At 41.3% G+C, this 27,895-nt stretch overlaps 2 protein-coding genes across 5 annotated transcripts in view; one reads left to right on the forward strand and one right to left on the reverse strand.

Annotated features, from left to right (window-relative positions):
- Positions 1-27,895, forward strand: part of LOC146831401 (opsin-5-like) — a 1,129,512-nt gene that overhangs the window by 147,311 nt on the left and 954,306 nt on the right. The window lies entirely within an intron of this gene.
- Positions 7,077-8,441, reverse strand: LOC146831402 (zinc finger BED domain-containing protein 5-like). Its single transcript, XM_085603895.1, has one exon. The coding sequence runs from the start codon at positions 8,439-8,441 to the stop codon at positions 7,077-7,079; it is 1,365 nt and encodes a 454-aa protein (XP_085460021.1).

Raw genomic sequence — 27,895 nt, forward strand, 5'->3', positions numbered from 1 at the left:
GAATTACTGTAATAGCATGAATAATGTTTTTAATCGTATTGTGTATATATGTGCACTTTTATGGTGTGAAATATAACCGAATAAAGTCTCTATTGATTAAAAAAAAAATGGGATGGTAGAAAGGTTAATTGGAACATTATAAGAAACTATTCAAGTTTCAAATATGAATCAGGTGAACTGGGTCAAGATGGCCAAGAATAGGGTGGAGGAAAAGAGACTCACCCCACATTCCATGATGGGAATATGTTCTTTTGAGGTGTTTCATAAATGTAGGCCTAATACTAAAGTGTGTCCTCCTTGGCTCAGTGATTATGGCAGTCAACTTCACACAATTTAGGAGAGATTTTCTGGAGGGTAGACTAGAAAGACATTGATGCAGAGTGATAGAAAGGAACGCTATGACGTTTGCAAAGCAGTCGAAGATGCAGATGTTAACGTTGATTACATGGTTAAAGTGAAGTTGCCTAGGAAGATGCATGGAGGTTCTCATCTTAGTGATCTTCATCGCTATATTAAATTGTTAAAGAGAGCTGCAAAACTGGGCCATGGTAGAATTTGGAATTTCAACCAATTAGTTGTTAGTAATTAACTGTATTGTACGAACATACCTGTACACGGGACCGGATCCGGAAGTTGCAGGAATTGCTGAAGGAGGAGTTTGCGCTCACGGAGCCTGGAGTTGGAGCCGGAGCTTGAGCAGGACTCGCCACCACAGGCAAACGCTGCTTGCTCACCCCGTCTGCTCGTTTGCTCCCTCCCGCATCAGCTGCTTGTGTCCGCCGAGCCGGGCCGCGCTGACTTGCGGTTCTGTGCGGTTCGGTGGGTTCCTGTGGCTCCAGCACCATCCTCACTGCACCCCCGCAGGTTCATGGGAGGAGGAGGTGGTGAGGCGGCGAGCGGCGGCGGCGGCTGTTAGCACAGGTTGCGGAGCCCAGAAAAGAGCCCCCCGGGGGGAAGGAGCACCCATGCCCACAAGTCAGCTGATTGTGACCAGCAGTGGAGGCGGCAGCAACAGGCGGCTCAGAGACTAACAGGGACTAACGGTGAGAAGCTGGTGGGCACGGGGTGGGTGTGAGGGGGTCTTTGACTTTGACTTTGATCCCAACTGCCACCCCCCCCCACAGCGGAAAGTAAGGAAATCAGCAGGGAGCTGCGCGGAGCAGCGCTATAACCAGCAGGGGGCGCAGAAGCCTGTAGCAGATCAATAGCAGACCATTAGCAAGGTACCAGGAGTATCGTGTGTAAGGTGTTGGCTTACACTGTTTGTTGCGGGGGTCGTATAGGAGCTTGCACAGGAGTGGAGAAAGGCAGGCAAAAGAGCTACTTGCATGTCAACTACCATTATGATACAAAAGTTGTACAAATGATCCTGCTCTGGTGATTTGTGACTGAAAACGAGGAATTACTTTTTCGTGCCAAACGCCGAAAACTCCACTCCCCCATTGTAGTAGGCCAGCCAAATGCCACACGTCTCACGTCAGTGACAGCAATAGCGTGAGCGTTAGAGGCAGCACCTCTGGACACTGGTACTAAAAAGACAGGTCAAAGGTTACCGGACTTTTTGAAGGGTTTAAAAGGGTTTAACGTTTGTACCCTAAAAGAACAAGACTCTAATCTGGGGATTATAGAGTCAGTGAAACTTTAACCTAATCTAAGCACTAGGGATGGCCCCCAAGAAACTCAAAAAGGACCTGGAACTTAAACCGAGACCAAGAGTGACCCTAGTTAACCCGAGTGCCTCAGAAGGAAGTGGAGAGCACTGAGCCGAGCCCAGAGAAAAAGGCAAAGAAAAGAGCAAAGAGATGTATGGCCGTAAGCAAAAAACAGGGTGGTATCGCCTCAAATTCGCTAAAAGAATTTGTGGGGAAACATTTCAAAAATGTTTTCTCACCAGCAAAGGCCACCGACACAGAAATAATAGAGGCTGAGCCGCTAAATGAGAGTGTGAGTAAAAGTAGAAATGGGATTGGGAACATCTCCCTAACGCTTGGGGATCACACAATTGAATCAGTAACTTTGGCCAATCAGTCTCTACAACTCATATTATCGTCTCCACGGTTGTCCTCTTCCCCGCGAGATTTTTTTATTTATGAACCAGAGACAGGACACCGGGATACCCTGATTTCAGAGGAGGACTCAAGGATAGAGGAAGAGGATGCACCTGGTAGAGATTGAACAAAGCGTGGAATTGAATCTAAACTCTGAATTAAATTTGGAACTTTCTGCTACACCCGCTTCGTCAGTGTTGGACCTTATGTTAATACTACAGAGAACTCTACAAGGTCTCCTAGAAGTCACGCTGATAAACAATGACATTTTAAAAGTACAGAAAAAGTACCTAGCTAAGATAGAGGGTGAGCTACAGGGGATTAGACGCCAAATGCCTTCTATGGTAAGACCTGTCCCAGATATCGATCCACAGCCTATGGTAAAGGAACACCTCGAACCAGCTGACTTAACTAGAGAAAAACCGGAGGTTTATATTTCTAAATGGCCAATGAGAGTAATAAAAAGAGGCGAGGTCTCTAGATTTACGTCAGTAAATAGAGTAGGGCGAGTAGGAAGAAAACCATTAAAAAAGGGGAGCAACAAGATAGTGAAAAGATCATGGGCGGGCGAGGTCGAGGCGATAGGTGAGGGTAGGGTGCAAGAAATAAAGGCACTCAACCCCATCAGGAGTATAATGAAGATGGAAATCCCAAAGAAACAAAACATAAGGGCGCAATTAGATAGTAACCCAAGTATGCAGAAAAACAAGGAGGAAGCCTTCAAACCGAGAATATCCCGGTGGTAGGAATTAATAGGCCAATAAATCAGATAAATAAGGTACATATGATACAACAGCAGACATTAAAAGGTGCAAGGAAGGAGGGTAAGTGGTTATATTTTGAACCAATACCAACAGGTAAAGGGGCTAAGAATTTAAGAAAGAGGTTGCCGTTAAACAGATCACAACTTTGGCAAGTGTTTGCCAAGTGCCCAAATTTGAAAGGTATAGGGTCAAATGATCTAAGACAAGTTGGATTTAGGCAAAATATAGAAGGAAAGGATGTGACCAGAGTATTGATGTACTCGGACCTGATAAAGACTATGATTGAAAAAGCGGAGAGTGAGGTACAGAAAGAAGGGATACGGATACTATCCGAAGAGGAAGTACAAATAGAAGTAGAAGGGAAAGAGCAGCAGGGTAAACATTTTTTAAGGTACCATGCAGGATTAAGAAAGAGACAGGTAAGGACAATTGATATGGAAGAAGATGATGGAGATGATTTAGGAAACCTAAAAATAGTAGTAAATAATTCAAATGTGGAAAATCGGTGGGGAAACTGGAGCCAGGGATTATGCCATGAAGGTCCCTCAAACAGGTAAATTGAGGGGCGTGGGGAGGAAGGATCCCTAGATGACTTCGAATAGGTAAAGGGCATGCCGCATGGCATAAAAATAGCTTCCTGGAACATAAATGGTCTTGGAGATCAATCCAAACAAGAAATTATAAGGGAATTAGGAAAAAACACTGAGATAATCTGCATCCAGGAAACTTGGCTATGCGGCAAGACCCCGACATTCGTTGGCTTTCGCCAGTTTAATCGCTTAGCAAAGAAGCAAAGATTTGGGCACCCAGCAGGGAGAATAATGACATTGCTATCAATCAAAATAGTGAAAAAGGTGATCGAAATAACTGTAAAATGTAAATGGCTACTTGCATGTAGGGTAACTTTATCTACCTCTATCAAAAAAAAAAAAATACAATGGTGCTGTTAAGTGTGTATATGCAATGGGGTACCAGAGAGGAATATGTTATTGAAATGGAGAATTTTAAAGATGATATGGACACAATTTGTGAAAAATATGGTATGGATCTGATCATACTAATGGGCGATTTTAATCATAAACTGGACCCAAAGAAAGTAGATTGTTGGTTCCAAGAATTTCTGGAGGCTTATGATATAATACAAGCAACTTTCCCAGACTCTGTATGTTCATCTAATGATATCCAGCTGAGAAATTATTTAGGGACTAAAAGCCTCTTCTGTCTAAACGGAAGATCAACCTTAGACCGTCCAGCAAAGAAAACATTTAAATTAGGTTTGCAAAACTGCCCAATAGATTATGTATTTACGACACCCTGGTGCTTCCAACTAATTCAAGAATTTAGGATTACTAATAGAGAAGGGAGTGACCATAACTTCCTAGAACTAGAACTCCCAGACGTATATTTGAACCCCTGTAATAAAGTTATTGAACAACAGGTGGGATACACCAGGCGAATCACCACAAGACTAACAGAAGAGTATGTAGCCCGGCTAGTAAAATTGCAGCAGAACTTAGATCTGGGCACATTAAGTGGCCAGAGCTTGGATTGGTATGTGGATAAAATTTAAGAAGTGGTCCAAAGCCTCAGCGATGGTCTGAGGAAAGACAAAATAAATGATAAAAGGAACCAAAGGAAGCCGGTGAGACAAGGAAGGTGGTTCACAAGGAATTGTTTGAAAAAAAAGAGAGAATTGAGGAGAACAGCACGTAGCCTAAGTATAAAGTATGATCAGGGTAAGGCTGATATCCTCATGAAATTAAAAAGAGAATATAATATGTTAATTAGGAGGGCAAAAAGAGAGTATAAAGAAGACTGTTGGAAAGAGCTGCTTGAGGCAATAGAAACAAAGAATATACGCCAGTTCTGGAAACTAATTCAATCAGAAGTAGATCACCCTGCGGCCACAATGAAATGTGTGGTAGAAGCAGCTTGGGAGGAACATTTGCTGGAATTATATAGCCCAGGCAGAGAACCGGAAGAGGGTTTGCAACCAGATTTGAGCGGTCTGGTAGCAGTTTTAAAACCCGACTTTTCGGCCTCCGAAGTGAAAAACATGATAAAACGTTTGAATCTAACAAGGGCAGCAGGTCCAGACAACCTCCCTGCCCTGATGATTAAAACTCAGTTGGACTGGTGGGTAGAATTCTTTGCTAAGATGTTCCAAGTTATTTTAGAAACCGGGAAGTTCCCTAACAATTGGAAGGGTGCAATAATAAGGCCCTTACACAAGAAAGGCAATATGCAAGCCCCAAAAAACTATAGATTAATTAATCTAATAGAAATTGGGGAAAAGATTTTCGCTAAAATAGTATTAGGTAAATTAAAAGGTTGGGCAGACCAGAACTCAGTGGTACCGGTTGAACAGGGGGGGATTCAGAGAAGGTCATTCCACTATAGACCACTGTTTCGCCCTCTGGGCACTTGCCCGGAAGTCAATAGAACAAAAGGGGAAAATTTACTGTTGTTTCGTTGATTTCCGGGCAGCCTTCGACCTTGTGGATCGTAAGAGCTTATGGGAGTGCCTGATAAAATATGATATACCAGAAAGCCTATTGATCATCCTAAAGGAACTACATAGAGGGAACTGGGCCCAAGTAATAAAGGACACACAAGGGTCATTGACACAGAAAATAGCCATAGGAAATAGGCTAAGACAGGGCTGTGTCCTGGCCCCCCTGCTCTTTGCAATAATTCTAGCCGATCTACCTGCAGCGCTGGAAGTAGAAAGAAGCGCAAGTCCCAGAATGAACGGAAGGAAAGTAGCAAGCCTTTTATATGCCGATGATCTTGTGATAATTGATCAAACGGAACTTGGGCTCCAAAGGAAATTAAATGCTTTTAAAGAATACTATGAGGCAAAGATTTTAGTTGTAAATATGGAAAAAACGAAGATTTTATGTTTTGGCAAGAGAGATAAAATATTTAGCTGGTATTTAGGACAAACAAAACTGGAAATAGTATAAGAATATAAATATCTGGGCCTTTGGTTCGACAGCTCCCTAAAATGGTGTACTCACCTAGAAGCCCAAAAAACAAAAGCTTTTTCATCCATCTGCGGGCTGAAAAATTTAATAAGGATTATGGGGATATGTCGCACAAACCTATGTTAAAAGCTTATGATGCCATGATCCCACCCCAAGTACTGTATGGGGCAGAAGTTCTCCTTCTAAGTGGTAAAGGAGGGTGGGATCGGGAGGAGGGTAAGGCCCTAAAAATGCTATTGTCCCTACCAAGCTCTGCAATGATCCAGGCAATTAGGATGGAGTTAGGAACAATAGCTTGGAACAGCCAGGTCCAAATGGCTTTGGTAAGGTTCTGGAAATGCCTAAACCTAGGGGGAGTGCAGAAAATCTCATACTGGTGTAGCGAAGAGATCCGGCATAGTAGCTTATAATGGGCAAAGGAAGCGAGAAGGAAAATCCAGGAAATAACAGTGAGTTTAAATGTGAGCCCTATACAGCACCCCCTGGATGTAGAATTTACAAAGATGTCTCTCAGGTACCAAGGCATGGAGCAGTCCAGGAATAATGACTTAGAGCAGTGGTTCCCAAACTCTTGACTCCTGAGGACCCCCACTGAATCACTACTGGAGTCCGGGGACCCCCAAGCAATTTTTACAATTTAAATTTCAAAAAATTAAAACAATAATTCGCAAAAAATACACAAACAAGTACACACCAAACAAATACTTGCATTACTAAAGCTTTTATTATTTTATCTTGAAAAATATGCAAAAATTAAAACATTTTAATGGGAAGGATGGTGTTGCATCTCGGCGACTAACTTTTCAATGTTTGGTTTTATTTCGGAAAGTTGAATCCTTAGGTCAGATTCTACATTTTGCAAGCGATTTCTGTTCTTATTTTTAAGGTACATAAGATTTGAGAAAGCCTTCTCACATAAATATGTGGTGGGGAAAGGAAGTAAAACCTTAAGTGCCTTGTTTGATAATTCAGGATAATCTGTTCGTACTTGCAGCCAAAAGTTTGTCAGACTCAGAGACTTTTCCTTGAATTGAAGTTTAAGTACACTATCTGTAGAAATTTCAATCAAACCATTTTCTTCAGATGCTGTCAGCCCCATTAAATTGTCAATATCTACATTAAAAGGAGCTTTAATCCAGTTTTTGCTTTCATCCGGAAGTGGATACTGACGGAAACTACACCGCATATCTTGGAGATGCTGGATAAAAATTTCTAAGACTTTGTTCGATAATTCATCATGAGCAGTTTCCAAGAATGTCTTCAGGTTCTGAAAAGAATCAAAATGTCTTTGTGTTAAGCGACGAGCCCATAAGTCTAACTTTTTTTATCATTGCCTCAATCTTGTCTTCAACATTAAAAATTGTGATACCTACTCCTTGCATACTCAAATTGAGTGCATTTAAATGTGTGAAGATGTCTGCCATATATGCCAGCATAGCTAACCAAGTATGGTCATGTAAGCGCTCACCAAGTGGAAATGGAGATTCCAGTTCAGTGACGAAAACTCTGATTTCATCTCTTAATTCAAAAAGGCGAGACAAAACTCTACCACGAGACAGCCATCGGACTTCTGTATGCAGCAAAAGCTGATGATGATCACTATCCATGGACTGACAAAGCTGTTCAAAAAGCCTTGAATTTAGTGACCTAGCTTTGATAAAATTTACAATTTTGACAGACTCATTCAAGACCTTTTTTAATTCCTCTGGTATCTTCTTAGTGGCTAATGCTTCTCGATGAATGCAACAATGATGCCATACAACTGAAAGGTTAATTTCCCTTATTCGTGCTACAAGTCCAGTTAGTCTCCCAGACATGGCACGTGCCCCATCTGTGCTCATTCCTATGCATTTGGACCACTGAATTCCATTTGATGTCAGAGAGTCATTGAAACTGCTGAAGACCTCTTCAGCAGTGGTATGTATCAAATAGCGGCAGAACAGTAAATCCTCACAAATGTTCCCCTCAAAATCGTATCTAACGTAACACAGGAGATGAGATTTATTTGCTATGTCCGTACTTTCATCTACTTGTAGGCTATAATGCAGACTTTTACAAATTCTTTCGATCAACTGTTCCTTCATGTTGTCTGAAATGTTGTCAATTCGCTTTTTTACAGTGTTGTTAGATAATGGCACCAAATTTAAATCTTTTGCTGCTTTTTCTCCAATCATTGCTGTCACAATGGCTTTAGCAGCAGGTACTATTAGTTCTTCAGCAATTGTATGCGGTTTTCCAGCTTTTGCTATGAGCATGGACACTTCATATGAAGCTTTCAGAGCATTTTCATTAACGGAGCCCGTTGCAGTTTTCTTAATTATTTTTCTACTTTTTAGGAGCTCTTGCTCTTTATTCTTGAAAAATTCTATGGATTTAGTCGCATGCTCTTTATGCTTGGTTTCCAAGTGTCTTTGTAATTTTGAAGGTTTAAGGGCCTCGTTTGACAAAATTTCATAGCATAGCACGCATTGTGGTTGCTGTTTATATTCTGAACCTGAACATGTGAAACCCAATGATAAATATTCACCATCGTACTTGCGAAACTTCCTTTTCTTTTCACTTAACTCCCTTTGTTTTGAGCATGATGGCCCATCATTGATGTCTTCAGTGGATTTTCGCTTAAGGTTAAGCCAGCGATCCATCGTCGTTATGTTTTTTAGGATACCCACAGCTGACCAGTCTATATTGAATCACATTCGGTTATGTAGAATAATTTTCTAACAAAGCTATTTGGTAAAGCACATATTTAGACCTTCACTACTTTACCTACTACAGGCTGCCCTCGTCAGATGTTTCCAGACTACATATGCTTTGACGTTGAGAGATTAAGCAGCACCTGTTAGAAGATTTTAACACTGTATGAGCACTGCTTTCAAGGAAAAGACAGAGGACACTAGCAAATCATATGCGTGGATATGGCAATTTTATGTATTGTGGGTTCAAGATAATTCCATTTGCTCAGTTTAATTAAACATAGCTCATCCACTGTGAAAGCAGTCTATTGTTGATTGCACAGAGAGGTTTGCACAATAGTATGGGAAAACATGACCAGGGTTGGAGTTAAGCGAGAACACTTCAGAAAGTCATTTTGTCTGCTACACACTGGCCGTAAATGTGTTGAGGTTGTGATTAAATTCAAACCAGGATGTCACAGTTTCCTATGTGGCTTGCTGGCAACCATGGCACATGGCATGAGCAGCTGATGTGACACCGAGAATAGTAATTAAATCATACAAATACATGCCAACATTTTAGAAGAGGAAAGTGGGTTATTTAAAAAAATATATATACTTGGGAGAAAGCATTTCCTCCTTTTACATCCATTGAAGAAGAGGAAATGTCATGCGGGAGACAGCCTGAATCAGGTCTATTGGAATGTATGACTGCAGTGGTGCATTTAGCAGTACAAGGCTTCTGCTCTCAGCCATACCAAACACAAGGAGATGATGGACGGAGTGCTGAAACTTTTTGGACACTCCCATACCCCCCCCATCCCCCCAGTCACAGATCTGGGTTGAATCCATCATCGTTCTTTAGCTCACTTCGTCTCCCCAGTTTGGACCCATTTACATATGACTGGGTCCAAACTGGAATGGCATGGTGAGCAAAAATACGTTGGATTTAGGCCCAGATCTCTGTACTGGGGTGAATGTATGACATTGTTCTGCATTCTGTCCATCGATTGTTGTTTTGCGCTGTTCTCTTTCACTTCCATGAGGCTGATAACATAAATAAAAAGGAAACACTTTTTAAATGCGTGCATACGCTTTTAACATATGCATATTTCATCAAGGCAGGGCTGTGTCTCCTGCGGGGAAAGTACTCAGTGTATGATGTGACATTGTGATGACAATCACGCTGTACCTGCTTCGGGTAAATACAGTTTTCAGAATGAGGATTATCATTACATCATTACACGCATTGATTGCATAATGTGCCATGAAGAAACCATTTTAAAATAAACCATTTTAAAATCAATGCAATAATTTGGAGTGGACTACACTTGCAGCCACACTTTTCATGAAACCAACCCTGACGGCGGGAATAAACCATAATGTCACTGCTACTAGCACACAAGCTGATCACTCGTCACACACGAGAAGAATTATAGAAAGGCTGCTGCTAAATCATAGCTGCCAAGGTTTCAGATTGCGGTGTGTGATATTGTCATAAATACAGTGTAATTATGAGTGACATTTCAGTGACTACGAGTGACACTTGCTCATAAGCAAAATAAAGCAATGAAGATGAGGGAAACATAAATACCAGAAAATACACCAATTTGAGCAACAAGACAGGCTAAGTTAACTGCTTCAAAGCATAAGAAACAATTCATTTATCAGACCACATTAATTGCCAAGTTTTTTCTGTCGCGTTTTACTTTTCCAGCCAGAATAGCGTTTTAACCAAATGCATATTACATTTTCGTGCTAGCAGTTAGTCATTTCACTTGTAACACTAAAACACTGAGCTGCCCTGCGCCTGCAGATTTACTGTGTTTCAAATATTCAGATCATGATAATATCACTCTTTAATATTCTACAAAAAGAGTGCATGAATATGCCAACATTAAAGTAAACAGACTTTGAGAGCAGCAGCACAATAGCAGTCTGTACACCTTGCACAGATACTGACTGAGGAGCAAGCAGACAAGTCATAAAGCGCAAATAAGTACAAGTTACCAGGCATACGCAAATGGTCACCAAACCCAGACTGAGTGATCAGAAGCTAGAAACAGACCCCTCTCAAACAGATCTAATGAGAGAGGGCAGATTCAGCCAGCAGCTTGACCTGCAGGAACGTCTGAGAGGCCATTTTTCCAAATCTGTCCTGAATAAAACCTTATTTGTTACTATCCTCAATCTGAGACGAAATTTAAATCAAGCAAGAAAAATGGGGCACGATAAATAGCATCTGTTTTGAGTTTTTGGAGACTAACATGCAGACTGTGGTACTTTGGTACTATAAATAGCACACTTTTCCCCTGTAAGTTTACGGCAGGTTTGACCGTCCTAAATTTTAAGAAGGGTGCAATATTTAACATACCTGGTAATTACATATGCAGTGAATACCACCCAATCACTGCGCAAACAGGGCTTACCCAGAGGTGGGACAATTCCAACCAAATTGTAATGTATTTAGTAAGTACCAGAGGCGCAACTAGAGCCAAATTTCGTGGGGGGCAGGGGGCTAAGAAAAAATTTCGGAGAGGGGGGCTGAATCTAGTTTAAGCAAACGGCAGAGTGGAGCTGCCCTGCTGGTGGCGCCCTGTGCGACAATGTTTGTTGACGCCCCCCCAATGACCACCTCCACCACGGATTCTCTCACTAGCACCCTTTAAAAGTGACCAAGTCTCCATAACCACACACTGTCAGATGCATTGAATTAATACCAGTGTAGGCCCGGGTGTCCGAGCACTTTGCATCACACACACATTACACAGAGACAATCAATCATACGTGTGTAAATCAGTGTATAGCAAATATTACATAAGCCAAAGGACTGAAAGTGTAGGAGTCACATGTCATCCATACTGGTAGGCAGTATAGTTTAAGAGTGCTTGGTGTGGAGAAGCACAAACTCAGAGTCGAAAAAGAAACAGCATAGTTGGGAGTTTTCTTTAATAATAAGAATCGATTTCTAGCCAAATTAACCCTTTTTGCAACATTAATCAATGTTCTAATATTGTATACTTTGCAGTGTGTATGCAGTGCAGGATGAAAGTTAATAGCTCACTATTCTATATTAGGAATTTAAGTTATAAATTGCAAGTAACAAAAGGATGTCTCTTTTGAAAGCAGTAATATTTGATCTGTTTATTCATACCCACTCTGTAATCTACTTGGCACACGTTCTTTGCAGCAGGCATATTAACCCTCTGCACTAACTTCACAGAAGTCAAAACCTCAACTATACAAAATGCTGATCTCTCTCCAGGAAGATAATTAATCACAGGAGTTATCTTGACATTTATGTGAGGCCTGGTAATTGCCGGCGGAAAGAAACGCTGCAGCAGGTGCTTCAAAATCATAATGAACTTTCAAACACTGACCCAGGAAGCCAGCGGCCGGTGCGGTGGCACTGGTCGCACAGCCCTAAAGCCGGCCCTGGAGCTGCGGGGCTCTTAGAAGGGGTGAAACAACAGTAAGGCCTCATTAACGTGCAAATGGGCTTTTAAATACCTGTGAAGTGCTCGGGTGAAGTCTCATCCCGGGCTGAGGGCCGACACACCCAACGTGAGTCCAATGGGTGTTGCGCGACTGGTACACCCGACCTAAATAAACACGGCGTCCTAATTCCCCTGGCCTTGCCCAACAGCTGTAAATGTAACATTTTTGAAAATTAATTAAGAAATAAACACTCACGTGCTCTAGTAGTGGTCCGAGGTGCCAGAATGCTGGTATTTAGCGAGGCGAAAGCGGAGACAGGGCATTGGGCGGCAAAATGCTCCTGGGCTGGCTGCAGACGCGAGGGAAGACGCACTGTTGTGCGAGCGTGCGCGAGCGTGCGCGGCTATAAAATCATAAGACAATCACCCTTCAGCTTCCCCGGCCTAAGCTGAAAAGGTGATTGGCCCGATTTTTTTTTGCTCCTGCCGCCCCTGCGCTGTCATTCACAGTGCGTGTATACTTAATATTTAAAAATAGTTGACTCGAAGGCACTCCAGTCCGTGGACCCCCTGGGAATGTGTCACGGACCCCTGGGGGTCCGCGGACCACAGTTTGGGAAACACTGACTTAGAGTACCTGAGGAAGAAAAAATCGGTCCAATGTATAATAAACTCCTGGGTAAACGCTGCATGGTATCCATATCTAGAAACTCTGCCAAACCATGGGCATAGGTGCGAAATCCTAAAGATACGAATTGGCATTAACCCATGGTTAATGGAGGGAATAATAAAGTCAGAGATGTTACACCCGGATGGAACATGCAAATGTGGCCTTGGGATCAAATCTGGAATCCAGCATATATTGCTGGATTGCCTTACAGTTTTAGAATTGAGAAAATTGTTTTTACGCCCAGTATTTTTAAAATATGGAATAAGGTCACGAGCCCAGGCCATTGTGTTACTGACAGAAATGTTAAGTCTTGACATTGCTATTGCACTAGGAAGCTACATGAAAGGCAGACATCGTTTTGTATGGGATACACTCAAAGCAAAAACCAAAGGAAATGATGGACGGAGTGTTGAACATTGCAAGCACTCACCCCCAGTCAACTGATCTGGGTTTAATCCATCACCATTCTTTAGCCCACTCTGTCACCCCAGTTCAGACATGGCCATATGCAAATCAGTCTGACCCTGTGCCTCATGGGAACAGTCCAGCCCAAACTGCCAAGTCATGTCTTCCCTGGACCGGAAACAAGCTTCCTAGGACCGGTTTCTGGCATTTCAGCCGTCTTCAGCCAGGCTTGCTTGAATCCAGTGGCAAAGTGAGCAAGGGACTCACGTCTGAGCATACCCTGCCAACTTATGGCGAGCAAAGCAAAAACCAAAGGAAATGATGGACGGAGTGTTGAACATTGCAAGCACTCACCCCCAGTCAACTGATCTGGGTTTAATCCATCACCATTCTTTAGCCCACTCTGTCACCCCAGTTCAGACATGGCCATATGCAAATCAGTCTGACCCTGTGCCTCATGGGAACAGTCCAGCCCAAACTGCCAAGTCATGTCTTCCCTGGACCGGAAACAAGCTTCCTAGGACCGGTTTCTGGCATTTCAGCCGTCTTCAGCCAGGCTTGCTTGAATCCAGTGGCAAAGTGAGCAAGGGACTCACGTCTGAGCATACCCTGCCAACTTATGGCGAGCAAAGCAAAAACCAAAGGAAATGATGGACGGAGTGTTGAACATTGCAAGCACTCACCCCCAGTCAACTGATCTGGGTTTAATCCATCACCGTTCTTTAGCCCACTCTGCCACCCCAGTTCAGACATGGCCATATGCAAATCAGTCTGACCCTGTGCCTCATGGGAACAGTCCAGCCCGAACTGCCAAGCCATGTCTTCCCTGGACTGGTTAACAAGCTTCCTAGGACTGGTTTCTGGCATTTCAGCCATCTTCAGCCAGGCTTGCTTGAATCCAGTGGCAAAGTGAGCAAGGGACTCACGTCTGAGCATACCCTTCCTTTGGTTTTTACTGGGATAAACTCAAGCAAGGGTAGAAACATTTATCTATTCTTAAAATCCCTTATTCTGAGTGTATAAGCAACAATGCTTAAAGAACAGTTATAGATCTAATGGTTTAAATCAACTGCTGCTAATGAGAAAGGATGTGGATAATGAATCCCCTTTTAATGAGAGTAACAGCGATACCGCCGATTAATTTTTAATGTTATTTAATTATTTAATTTTGTATTTCATATTGAAAATGTTGATGCTACCAGGGAAGAAGGTGGTTATCGGTCCCCTTTTAACAAAGTATTAAGCTAAATTAGTTCTAAGGAACCAGGTGGTTTTATCTGTTCATGTGATCATTTTTTGGTATGGTTTTACTGTTTATGAGATCTTACTTGTGTTTAAAGACTATGGTCTAAATAAACAGAGTTCTCTCTCTCTCTCAACTGTATTGTTTTTTTTGTGTTCATTCTCTTGGATGTGTTTTTTTTTGGGGGGGTGAAGTGATTTAAGGGGGAGGTGGGTGTGATGTAGCCATTCTTGGTCTTGCATTGTGTTTTTTCCTTTGCATTCCCCCTGATGTCGTATTGGCATGTTCTAAATGGAAAGGTTGGAATGTTATGTCTTGAAGGTGGGAAAGTTACAGTGGGCACTGTGGAGCTGAGCAGATGTGGAGGGAGTTCCTCCTTTCTACAAAAAAGGACTTGTCAAGCCTTCTTGGTGTTCTGGATTTTACTGCTGGATTATACCAACTTCACATATGTTTTGATACCATTTTTTATTGGTTGTTAAATTAATGTGCATTGTTGACTTTTTCAACTATTCAATTTTATTTGCTTTTGTGGGTGTTGGAGATTTTTGGGTAGTAAGTTGAGAAGTGTTCTAAATATATATATTTTGTAATTTTTTTAATTAGTAAATATTTTAAAGCTTTATTTTTTGGATTCTTTATTGTTAATGTATTCATTTTAATTTGTAATTATGTTTATGAATGTTATAACATAAAGATTTTATCTTATATATTAGTTAAAATCACTTTATGGTTTCCTTTTATTTTTTAATGTAGTGGTGGGACTAGCAAATTTTAAGCTTTCCAGTGTCTAACACTTTTTTGACTGTTGCTTACGTTAGCTTGGAAATAGTAATTCTGACCCCTCGCAGTAGCGGTCCGTGGAGGGAGTTCCGTGGGGCGGTGAGGCGGGGAGGGGCGGGGAAATGTAAACACCGGAATATGGATGAACGGAGGTAAGTACACATTTAAATAAATAAAACGAATTTCGTTGCGCGCGCTGCATCGCATTGTGCGATGCAGCGCGCGCAAAGGAATTCGTTTTATTTATTTAAATGTGGACTTACCTCCGTTCATCCATATTCCGGTGTTTACATTTCCCCACCCTGCCCCTCCCCTGCCCCGCCTCACCGCCCCATGGAACTCCCTCCACGGATCGCTACTGACCCCTCTATAGTCCAACAATGTTCCTACTGTTGCTCGGGTTGGAGTGGGAATACTAAATCTGACCCCTCCATAGTCCAAAATGTTCCCTAATGTTGCCTATGTTGGAGTTGGAGTATTAAACCTGAACCCCTCCGCCCCCTTTCTCCTCCATAAACCAACATTTTCTCTATTGTTGCCCAGGTTGGTGTGGGAATAGGAAATCTGACCCCTTCAAAATCCAAAACTTTCCCTACTGATACACAGGTTGGAGTATGAATAGGAAATCTCAATTCTCCAAATTCTAACGTTTTCCCTACTGTTGCTTAGATTGGATTTGTAATAGTACATTCGACCCCAAAAGTGTCCAACACTTTCCCTACTGTTGCTAATGTTGAAGTGGGAATATTAATCCAAAGTCCAACCCATTCCCTACTGTTGGTCAGGCTGGATTGAGAATACTAAATCTCAACCTTCCAAAGTCCAACACTTTCCCTACTGTTGACCCTTACAAAGTCTAACACTTACCCCACTGTTGTTTAATTGGAATTGGAATAGTAAATTTGATCCTTCCAAGGTCCAGCACTTTCGTTACTGTTGACCCTTACAAAGTCCAACACTTACCACACTGTAGTTTAATTGGAATAGTAATAGTATATTTGACCCTTCCAAGGTTCAGCACTTTCGCTACTGTTATGTATGCTGGAGTGGGAATAATGAATCTGACCCCCTTAAACGTCTATCAGTTTCCCTCCTGTTGCTTACTTTGGAGTGAGAGTAGTAAATTTGAGCACTGAAAGTCTCAATTTTTTTATCTGAATATTTTGTTTTACATTTTTTATGTATTTAATTTTTGTGATTTTATTTTAAAAGTTTTTTTCATCTTTTTTTGTCTAATTGTGTTGTTGGAGGTAATATTATTTGTATTGAATTATGTATGTAATATATTAATATTACTGTACAAGTATTATTTAAGATTTGATGCACAGTGTTTTGATCATTGTTAATAATTTTTTGATTTTTCTTTTTATTATGCATGTTTATTTCATACTTGTAATTATTTCTATATTATGTTTATTATTTTACATTTATATATAAATTTATTGTAAAGTAGATATTTTTATTTTATGGTTGTAGGTTATAACATTATTAAATGTTATCTTTTTATATTATACGTATTTTCAATGTATTTTTTAAATAAATATAGTTTTTAAAGTTAAAATGCAATATACTTACTTATTTTGTGACAATATGTTGGTCTTCTATATTTTTGTAGTCGATATTTTGTCCTTTACATGCAAAGTGTGTAAAATTGATACCTTTCTCCTTCATGTATTTTTACCATAATTTTATTATTTTGACATTTTTGGCTCTGATATTTTGTCAGTTAGTGAATTCACTTCATGACTGCCTGAGTTTATGCACTGGCTGGGGGACTCTCTTTTTAAGGGGATTTGAGTAGGTCACCTGGAGATTGCCTGCATCCTGATCTGAGATATGGGGCATCTTGGTAGCCGAGAGCTGTAGGGCAGCAACCTTGGCCTTTTCTTATACTTGTATAAGTCATTACTGTCTTTCAAGTCTGTAGTGTGGAGCGGTTTTTGATTGCCGAACATATTCCTAATTGCATCCTTTCTTCAATTTCTTGTACTAATAAAGCCGATGATTTGAGCCTTGGTGACTTTCTGTGGTGTTCTTTTGATATTCGAAGGTTGGTGTTCAGCTTTGGAATCCCTCGTAAGAAATATCTCTGACAAAGACAAGGATGTCGAGGTAATGACCAATTACATACTGGTGATTTTCTTTTCTAGCATTTACTCTTAGTCCTACTGGTCCTTGTCACAGTCTTTATGAAATGATGCTCCCACCCCCTGCACCCACCGTTTGCTCTTTGGCATTTGAAATGGTTTGGGTTTGCAGGAGAAATGCTGGGAATTCTAGCAAGATATAAAGCCGAACCGAGTGGGAGGAGCTGGCATTCTGAGCATTCTTCCAAGTTAAGAGTAAAGATGATTATTACTGGTAAGTAATTGGTCATTACTGTATACTTTAGTTTCTTTAATTTCTGGTAAATAAATAGACAAGTCATAGAATTTGGAGGTTATTTTGATTGTATTTTTGGCACCTAGGTGTATTTGACTTTGCCTTCTGCTCGCGTATACTTTACATCGCACATTTTTCACAGTGCTTATTTTACTGATGACTCCCAGTGACCTGTAGGAAAGCACACCCAGCTTCTAAGATGACAGGAAAAAAAGAAAAAAAGGACCATTCTACACAACTTGCGCTTGAGAGGGTGCATAATCCATGGACACTTAGGCATTACATTGATTCAGATCTCACCCTGGAGCCACAATCTGATGCAGTTTCAAATATCTTCAACAAATTGCTTACTTCGGTTCCCCACAAAGCTTTTAAGGAACAACTAACTGTACTTGAACTACGCTAATTCAGTATACCCAGGAGTGCGGAAATATGTGACAATGGGTGCAAAACACAGCAGCCTCTCTTCTCGTCCACTTAAATCATGGGATCACATTGCGCCCGCATAGGCTCCAGCGTCTCGAAGGATTACATGAAAAGCATAGCGCTTTACACGCCACTAAGGCGACATTGGTCTTATCGAAAGCCATAACAAGCATTGGCATAGCCAATAGGTCTCGCCTTTGGGACCTTATAAGTGTTCAGCCATGCAACAGTTGATGTTGTTGCACCAAGGATATTGTGCTGCATAACTAAATACTTCTAAGGTCCCAAAAGCGAGACCTATTGGCTATGTCAATGCTTGTTGTTTTATTGAAATTGTGCAATATTTTTTTTTTGTTGGGTATAATGAGTGTTTAGGTAATTATTGGAGCATATGGATGGAAAATAGAGCAGGACGTTTATTTTGTATATTAACTATTGGTGCTGAGCGGCATAAAGTTGAACTGGCCTTTCCTTGAAGAACTTGGAAACAACTGTCTCAGTGTTGAGAGAGACTCGTTTGTAAAATTATAAACACTACAGCGCACTAGCTGTTGGCTATGCCTGAGACTTCTCTGCGCCTCCAGGTGCTTTGCTGCAGTTTAAAGATTTTTTTTGTTGCTCAAATTTAATTTAACATGTTTCCCTCTCTTCATTGCTTGATTTTGCTCGCGAAAAAGTGTCACTTGTAGTCGTTGAAATGTCACTCATAATTACTTTGAAAATATGAAAATGTCACACATAGCAATATAAAACCTTGGCAGCAATGGAAAGACTCAATCTGAGCTAGGTATTTTTCTTTTTAGTCTTCTTTATTCTGCCTTCACTATAGACCCTTGAGTTCTGTTGTGCTTCATAGTGCTATATTGGGGAGTTAACCCCTGCTGGTGTCTAAAATTCCCTTGGCCCTCCCTTTTGAGTTGGTCTTTAACATTACAACATACCCTAGATACTTGCAATTGAATAACTCAGGAACGGGTGCACGCTAAAAAAGGATGCAAAAAACATTCCCACCCCAATATCTAGTTTGTCAAATAAAAAAATAAAAGTTGTTACAATTATAAATAATACTTCTGGGACTCTAAATATGAAGTCCTTTCAACACAGCGCAATCTATTTAAGTCCTTCTAACTCATCTTTTTGGGGAAATTTTGAGCCAGTATTTGGATTTTAAAGCCCTCTAGAATTGATTAAAAAGAGCAACACTCGTGGAACTGCATTTCTCACGTGCCTTAGAGGTCACGGGCTTTGAATAAATACTGTAACGCAACTAAACAAGCCCAGAGGTCTGTCCAGCAACACCACCTGAATCAAAGCCCATAATCATTTTAGCAATAGTTCAAGCTTACTAGGGTCATCTGGAATGGGACTGCCCAAACTACATCTTTTGTTTATTTTTTTTACTGCCCCCCTCCATCAAGTATAGGAACCTTACAATGTGAGCACCCAATTTGAGAATGTAGACGCTGTATTTGGTACTTTGGTGTTCAGGTGAAGAATTACTTAGCAGTCTCTACCAGAGAGAAATTTAGTTAACACAGGTGATATTGTGTGTAAAATTTGCACTTATTTTACCTTAGTTCCTATTGGTCCGTGTTTTCTGTTTGTGAATGCTGTCAATTAATTCATTTCAAAACTATCGGTCTACGCAAAACGGTTATCCGACATCTATGTTTGTGGAATGTCCCTGTTTTTGGCTTTCAATATCTAGCCACCCTGAACTAGAGATATCACTTTACAGACAGATTTTCTGTGGAAAATTTGACTGAGAAGTGGAACTCGAAGCATCACAGAGCAACTGAGAACACCTCAATGGAAAATGTTTCATGCAGTCCACGAGGCAACAGCAGATTTCTCCAGGCATGCATGCCCCTTCTACTTTCCTTCACTTCTGCCATGCTGTCTCTCTAGTGCTGGAGCAGAGTTTTCATTTAGAAAATTCAGGGGCTTTTGAAGCTCTAGTATGTCTATGCGTTTTATTAGATATTAATAAATAACAAATTAATTATTTGTCTTGTGTAAGTGTGTATTCATTAATCAATTCGTTTGTCTTAACATAAGAGAAAGCTACACAAGGGTTAGCATGTGTGTGCTGTTTTTGTTTTCTAAAAAATAACGTGCAAGTTTTCATGTTTAAACGTTGCTGTGTGCTGTTTATTTTAAGCACAAAACGCTGTCTGAATTAATGCTTTTTTATGTCGCAAAAGCTAGATAAATGCATACACATAAGGGTATTAGTGGGGTTAACACTGTTTAATCATTATGCTGTAGTAACGTTGTTTTTATTTCTTTTAATTGAGATGGTCTATTGTGGCCTATGGAGGCCTAATCCATGATGGCTGATTTTGAGAGCCTGGCCTCGAGTGAATATGTGAAAGATGTGACGAGGGAGACCCCTGCTGGAAATGGTCTTGAGGGTGACTGACCATGGTCCTTCTATGAAACTTTCCATGAGGACAGCAGCAGTTTTGGGTGTTCTCCAAGAAAAGTGAAAGTGTCCTTGGCAATCTGGAAAGACAAAGGAGCCTTAGAGGGAAACTCTGAACTGTGGCTCGATGGCCGAGGAGAAGCCGGATAAAATGTGATACATGTTTTATTTTCTTGGTTCCTGTTCCGTAGTCTTCGCTATGTGTATTTTTCCTGAGCGGAGGTTCATAAATGTTGCAATGTTGCATCCTTTCCTTCTCGCTCTGCTCAGTGATTCAGTGTATTCTGCAAACTTAATGTGAGTTTCCATTGTATTTTTCACTATAAAAACTGTTAGTTTAGGGAGGGATCTCCCCACTCTCTTGCCACCCTTTTGCCACTTGCCATTTTACCTTTGCTGCGTGAAGCTGCGTTGCTGAGGATTGATGCTGAGGACTTCGTCTTGAGAGACTTTACCGAGAGACTTGTCCTGACCCGTTCTGACACTTAGTTAGAATAGGTAACTATGAGAAATGATTTATTCTGATTGATTTTACTTTGACTAATTTTAGATAAAGCAATATAATTTTAAACATGGTGTTGAATTTTCTTTCTTGTCAATTATTGGGTTTATATTTTTGATCATTATTGTATATGTTGTGTAGATTATGTTATTGATTAGGACAGTCACTAAACCAGATCTGATCGACCTGATATTGATGCAGGGTGTTTAGGTGTTTTCTTTCCACAGGTTTATTGCTGGTAGAGTATTTGAGCGTATGTTAGTGAAATGGGCCCTAGCGTATGATGAATGTATGTGCGTGTAACTGTGTGATTACTCTATCTGTGGTAGTGGGCATATTTTAGATACCCTGATCTCTATCACTAGCATTGTGCAACAGCTGCTTCCTACCACAAGGAGTGCTATACAAATGAAATTACAAAGAATACATTAACACCTCTCATCACAAGAGACAGGTTGACTTAGTATTTCTTCTATAGGGTACTGACGGTCACACGTGGCGTTCTCACTCTGGCAGAAATCAGACGGGATGGCCTGGTGGCAATATGAGAACTTGGAAAGTACTACGTGAATGTGGTGTAACTGAGAGCAAATCTTCACTCCAACAACAACTTTGCTATCGAATGGAAACAAGGGTGTTTGGTGAGGGCTGCGACAATGCCCTCCAAACGTGTTTTTCGGCCGCCATCCACGTTTGTATTCCCATCATCCATTACAGAATAATGATTTGTGCACAAGAGCACTGCCTAGCAACAGTTTCAATGCAATAACAGAAATGTAAGACTATGTTTAGGCAAGAGGTAAACTATGGCAGGAGCTAGGGAATAAGCCATTTATCCACGGTTAAATGCACTGGTTGATCAATCGCTGAGCGACTACACACACAAGACCACACAAAAGTTAAACCCCACTAAAGAGAGAAAGTATGAAACTACAATGACAAAGTCAACAGATCTCACCTTTATAATGCGAGTGGCGAGCTGTTGGCTCTGCTAAGGTGATTCTGTAACGTATTGTTTAGAAAAAAGTGAAAGAAAAAAACATTTCAAAATACTGGTGGACAAACAAACATATATCTTGTATTATCTCATAACTGTACATTAAATTCAATATGCTCTATGTGAAGTTTTCTTTTTCAAATACTTTTCACTAAGGGAACTATGAACAGAATTAAAAAAGAATACTGAAGTGTCAGAATGTAATGGGAAACACTTATCAAGGCCTAATTTACTCTGCATAGTATTCAGCCGTTTGGTCCTCAGCAGTAGCCCAAGGAGCATGTTTTTGGACCTTTAGGAAAAATGTCATTCTAAGTACACCTTCTTCTTCAAAGGCCAGCTGAGTGAGTACAGCAGGTGGCACTTCCCCCTGTGGTCATAAAGGCTTTTATGTGCCAAAGCTTGCACTTTCATGCAGTGTGCGCAGGAACACAAAACGTTTGTTCTTCAGCCACACCCCGGCAAAAATATATGTTGCTGTGCTTTTACAGACAAGCTGGAAGGGGTGGGGATCAACACAGGGTGGGAAAATAATAATTTTAGGAGGAAAGCAGTACACAAGGGGGAAAGCTAGAAAACACATGCACTCTCATGGAGTTCAGAATGAAAAAGCTGTTCCCTAAATGTAGGTAGTGAAAGGATACTAGCAAGCCTATCAAAAACAGAGACTTTTCTCCAGGGGAGGGACAAACTCAAGAAGAGGAAAGCAAGCCATTCAATAAGAAACAAGCAACAATAAAGTGACAATAAAGCCAAACAAATGGTAAGCAATGGGCGGCCAATCGGCCCATCCTAAGTACACAATATGTTTTTCGCAACCAGTAGGTGAGACTTAAAGACTACTAAAAAACATCCCTCTTAGCACAAAACAGAAAAAATACTATTCAGCAAATAAATACATGGAACATGTGAAAGATAGCTTTGACAGCCACAAGTACATGTAAGTCTATTTCCTATGAGAAAGTCATTTTAAATTATTAGGATTGCTGCCCAAAACATTATGGCAGTGGTTCCCAAAGTGTGCGCCGCGGCACCCCGGTGCGCCGCGATTAGAAGCCAGGGGCGCCGCGCCGCCGCGCAGGATGTGGGAGATTGCAGCCGCAGCGCAACACTCGTTGTAAAAGACTCTGATGCAGCACCAAAGCTCAGATCCCCAGCAGCATTGGAGAGGCACAGCGGGATGGCAACACTCACACCTTCAGCCCCGTCATGAGCTGTTAAGTCGTGTTTGAAGGTGACTTAGAGGGAGGGGCTGCAGCTTCGGTCGCAGGGGCATCTTTTCAGATGCAAACAACCCTGAATGCGTCGTGTCATGTCTCTGCAATTTAGAGGGGCCTCACACATTCCCTTCCTGCCCAGGGCCATAAAAATCGTAGAACAGGCCCTGATTACACCGAGGCAGCACGTGGTTCTCTCCACAGAGTTTAATTCATGTTACTAAATTGTAAGAAAACCTCGGTTCTTCAAACATCAGTCTAAAATGTAATAAAATAAAGACATGGCACAATCGCACCCACACTGATTAACAGTATGGAGGACAAGCGGTTAAATCAGTTCTCTTGGAGTATCTCCTTTAAGTACTGTACATCACAGTGGGGGATGGCAAAACTAACATTTTTGACAGAGACCCTGTCGTCTTGTTGTCTTGTCCAGGAGGGGGTGAGGAGCCCTACCCCACCCTGGAAGAGACAAAGATGATACTAGAATACTGCATGCCCACCCCTGTGCCCACCCTGGTGGATCCTGTTCCCCCTCATGTGATGGCTCCTGCCCCCCGCCCCGTGATGGCTCCTGTCCCCCCATGTGGTGGCTCCTGCCCACCCCCCCCAAAACCTGTGATGGCTCCTGTCCCCCCCCCCCCCCCCTATGGTGGATCCTGTCTCCGCCCTGGGTGGTTTCTGTCCCAGTCCTGGAATGGCTCCTGCAGCGAGGGTGAAGTTCTTGATGGGCCTCTTCTCAAAAAGGCTCAGCTCAAAATTAATATGAAAAGGTGAGCGAGTGAGTAAGTGAAGGGATGGGTGGATGGCTGGATGAATTAGTGAAAGGGTGAATGGATGAATGAAAGATTGAATAGATGGAGAATGAGAGAGGATGGATGGATTGATGAGTGAGTGGAAGGATGGATGAGAGAAAAGGTAAATAGCTGGATGTATGGGTCGAAGGGTTGCTGGATGGGTAAAAGGGTGGATGGATGAGTGAAAGGGAGGGTAGGCGGACAAAAGGATGAATAGATGAGTGAAGGAGTGAAAGGATAAATGGATGAGACAAAGGATGGATGAGTGATCGGGTCAATGGATGGATTAATGAGTGGATGAGTAGATGGGTGGGTGGGTGGATGGATGGAAGGATGGCTAAGTGAAAGGGTCGATGGAGAGAGAAAGGGAGGATGGATGGATGACTGAAAGGGTGGATGGGTGGAAGGAGGAGTGACTGGGTGGATGGATGAGTAAGTGAAAGTATGGCTGGATGGGTGAAAGGGTAAATGGCTGGATGGATGAGTGAATGGATGGATGGGTAGAAGAGTGGATGGATGCGTGTACATACTACTGCGCGACCTCCTCTGATGTGTCTGTAAAACTTACCTATTGTCCTGACACCTGCCTTTTAGAACTGCACCAGCAGGACCCAGCACACTTAAAACACTGGGTAGAGGGGATCTGGTGAGCCATCTTGGGTTCATCAGAGCCCACCCCATGTAAACTTCTTGTAACGCCACAGAGCTCCTTGAGCCTTTCTCTAGCAATTGAGATGTACTTTATAAGATCTTTGTGATTGCAAATAAAGTTTTATGATGGTGATGGCTACTCTCTGAATCCTTCATCAAGTCTAGGCTTGATTCTTCATGTAGACCAGTGGTTCCCAAACTGTGCGCCGCGGCACCCCGGTGCACCGGTAAAAAAAATGGTGGGGAGCCACGGCCAACTGCCAAGTGGGTCAAGGGAGCCATGGGTCAAAAAGTTTGGGAACCACTGCATTATGGTATCAAAACATCAGCAAAGCTCTCTTAAGGGAATTGTGATCAGGGTCGAACTCGCTATCAGGCTTTTCTGTGGGCTGGCAGGCTGGGGGCCAGCTTTGTTACTAGGGACCTTCCAGCCATGTTCCTACTTGAAGCCCTGCTAAATAAACAATGTAAAAACAAATGTTTTTAAAGTACGCTTTAAGCACACTTTAACTCAGAAACTCCCAGTAGCAAGTTCCGCCCTGGTTGACATACAGGACATTAGAATCAATGGACTTCACCATCAAAAGTTACTCAACTGTTAAATGTTTGTTGTCATGACGACTTTGGGTCCAAATCTAAGAAACGTCATGGTCTCTGATGGCATATGTAAATCTCACATGACCTCAAAATCAACAAAATCCATGCTACTGCCTGTTTCTAAGGGAGGATGACACGGTCTGTCTTTCTGATCTATGGTACCAGTTATTTTGAGGATTTAATTTGTGGTCGTATTAGAAGTCAATGGAAAATACGACACATAATTTCATTAACCATGCTGCCTCAAACAGAGTCTATAACTTGTCAAGAATGCTGAAGTCTGTGTGTCATTGCAAACAAACACTACAGCCATACTCTCTGGGCACTACAATGGCTGCTTGAATCCAACTGTATCAAATATAAAATCACCTTAAATGAAGTCTAAGAGTCTAGGACTAAACATTTTCAAGAAAATCTCCTGAATGTACTCTGTGCCCAAATATCACAAGTTTATCAGACGCAAGTATATTATTGTATTATAAAGGCACTGAAATATTTAAGGCACAAGGCAGAGTGTGTTTCACTGGAGTCAATACCTGTGAGTCGAACAGAAAACATTTTTAGGTTTGATGTTAGCCAAGACCTTTTTGATTTTACAAAAATATTATGCATAATATGCCTACTTATTTTGGGCCTTTTAGACAACTCTTTTTGGCCATTGGTCTGCCGTTATGTCATTCACGAACTTCTGCCCACAGTAGCATACAGCATGGAGCAATGGATCAACGCATTTCAGCCACTGGCTTGTGAGTGAAGGGATTCCTCTTTTTCACAAAGAGCACATCCACACACACAAAGTAGTTACCTTCAGTGCCTGGACTACTGTAGTGATGTGTGCTTTTAGAAACTATTATTTTTTGTTGCTTTTAGCCAACTTTGTTTTTATATTGGCGAGTGCGCAGCAGCTCTCCCAACAAAAAAAGTTTTATAAATACCACGAGACAAAACAACGATTGCATAGCCTAAAGGCTAGAAAACAACATCAGACCTATAGGCTTTGCCAATGATTGTTGACACTGAGCTGTGCTCTGTCAGTCGCAAAAGATAAAAATGTGTCTGCTTGTGTAATTGTACAAAATATGCTTTTTAACATTTCTACATTCTATTGTATGTTAAATTGAGGCAAAGGTATTTAAAATACAGAAGTGTAAAATGTATGTGTTGATAAACTGAGATTTAAGCTTTTCTATACAGAATTCTCTTTAAGTCCGTTTAGGCTAACGGGCTTATATTTTGGAAAAGCTCTAAGCCTCAATAAGGTTTGTGCCTGTGGGGTCTCTTGGCCGTTAATTGTCGATCTTCCTTGCCGACGTTGCCTAGCAGCTGCTCAGAATATGGTTCTTGCAGTTCTGGTGTTTAACTGCAACGTCCACGTGGAAGAAGGAAACGAGGCAAAGGGGACTAGCATGCTGACGCGCCCTTACCCTTCTCCATTTTCTTTTTTTCTTTGCTTTAAAAAAAAAAAAAAAACTTTTGCCGTATCAATTTAAACTTCTCCTTTATTTCTGGAATATGGCTTCCTTTATCTTGGAGCGAGTTTTTTCTTAAATATCCAATTTGAAAAATGCGTCTCTGAAATAGGTCAGTCTACAAAGGTCGTGTAACATCATACTGGACGGGAGGTGAGTTGCAGAGCACCTGACGAATTTTGAATATTCATACAATAGTATCCACAGCCTGGAATCACAATGTAAAGAATGATGTGGCGAAAATACCACACAAATCCGAGAGCACATTCAAACAAAAAGATTAACATGGAAACGTTCTTCACCGGATTTAAGTCAAAAAAGGCAAATCTACCGAAACATTGAAAGGGAATTGTTAACTAGAAATTACATATTTTAACAAAGGTGCTTAGTTTCTGGGTTTATGTCAGTGCAGGGCAATTTATTTCGTACACAATTAAAAAAAATAACCATTCATAACAAATATCAAACATTCGGTTGATAATATGCAGCTTTAAGAGTTTACAATATACCGTTGAAATGAACACAATATAAAAGCAAAAAAAGCGCTTTCAAGATTACGAAATCCAAATAATCTTCGTGCTCAAGTGAACGCTGGAAGGGCAGGAAATAACTGAAAAGATAAAAAAAGCATTGGCATAGCCAATAGGTCTCGCCTTTGGGACCTTATAAGTGTTTAGCCATGCAACAGTTGCATAACTAAATACTTATAAGGTCCCAAAAGCGAGACCTATTGGCTATAACAAGCGCCCGTGAAAGTGAAAGTGATCGCGATCAAACATCTTCGCGACCCTGCGGCCGCGAAAGTGAAAGTAATCGCGGTAAAGCGCGGCGCGCGCGCCCGCGCACATGCACTGTAGCTCTAGGCTGGCCTGGTAGCACTTTTTGGAGCCCTCTCAATAAGTCTCGCCAGACCAGCGCATGCGCTGGGACAGGCGAGACCTAAAAACGTGCCTCTTTGATTGTCCTGCTCCTAAGCGATATCCAGGTATCCGCCAAGAACAAATAGACACTCATCTCCCATGAAGCTGCTAAACCACAAACCAAACCAGACAAGAAGAGGTCCCCTGAAAAAGGAAACAAGAAAGGCAGGAAACAGGGGAATAATAGTCACAACAAAAACAAAAGTCCTACTTAATTACTTTAGTGGGCGGAATATCTCGCCATACATACCTTAAAATAGCTGCACAGTCTTAATGGACCCCAAATGTATATGAATGTATGAACCTAAATATGAAACATATGTCTTAGCAAACAATTAGAGATTGTAATTTTTAACATAACACATTTATTGTTTTGGCATATTTTTTGTGTCATGTTACGTTTATGTAATTCAAAGACAAAACAAATATATCAAGAAATATAAAACATAAATCAAATATACATAATAAATAATTGAGGAGAACTCTACAATTCCGGGTAAAAC

The sequence above is a fragment of the Triturus cristatus genome, chromosome 5_1 (assembly GCF_964204655.1).
Source record: "Triturus cristatus chromosome 5_1, aTriCri1.1, whole genome shotgun sequence".
Taxonomy (NCBI): Eukaryota; Metazoa; Chordata; class Amphibia; order Caudata; family Salamandridae; genus Triturus; species Triturus cristatus.

What these genes read in the sequence shown, in the direction of transcription:
- LOC146831402 (XM_085603895.1), bottom strand. Translation starts at nt 8,441, where the DNA reads ATGGATCGCTGGCTTAACCTTAAGCGAAAATCCACTGAAGACATCAAT.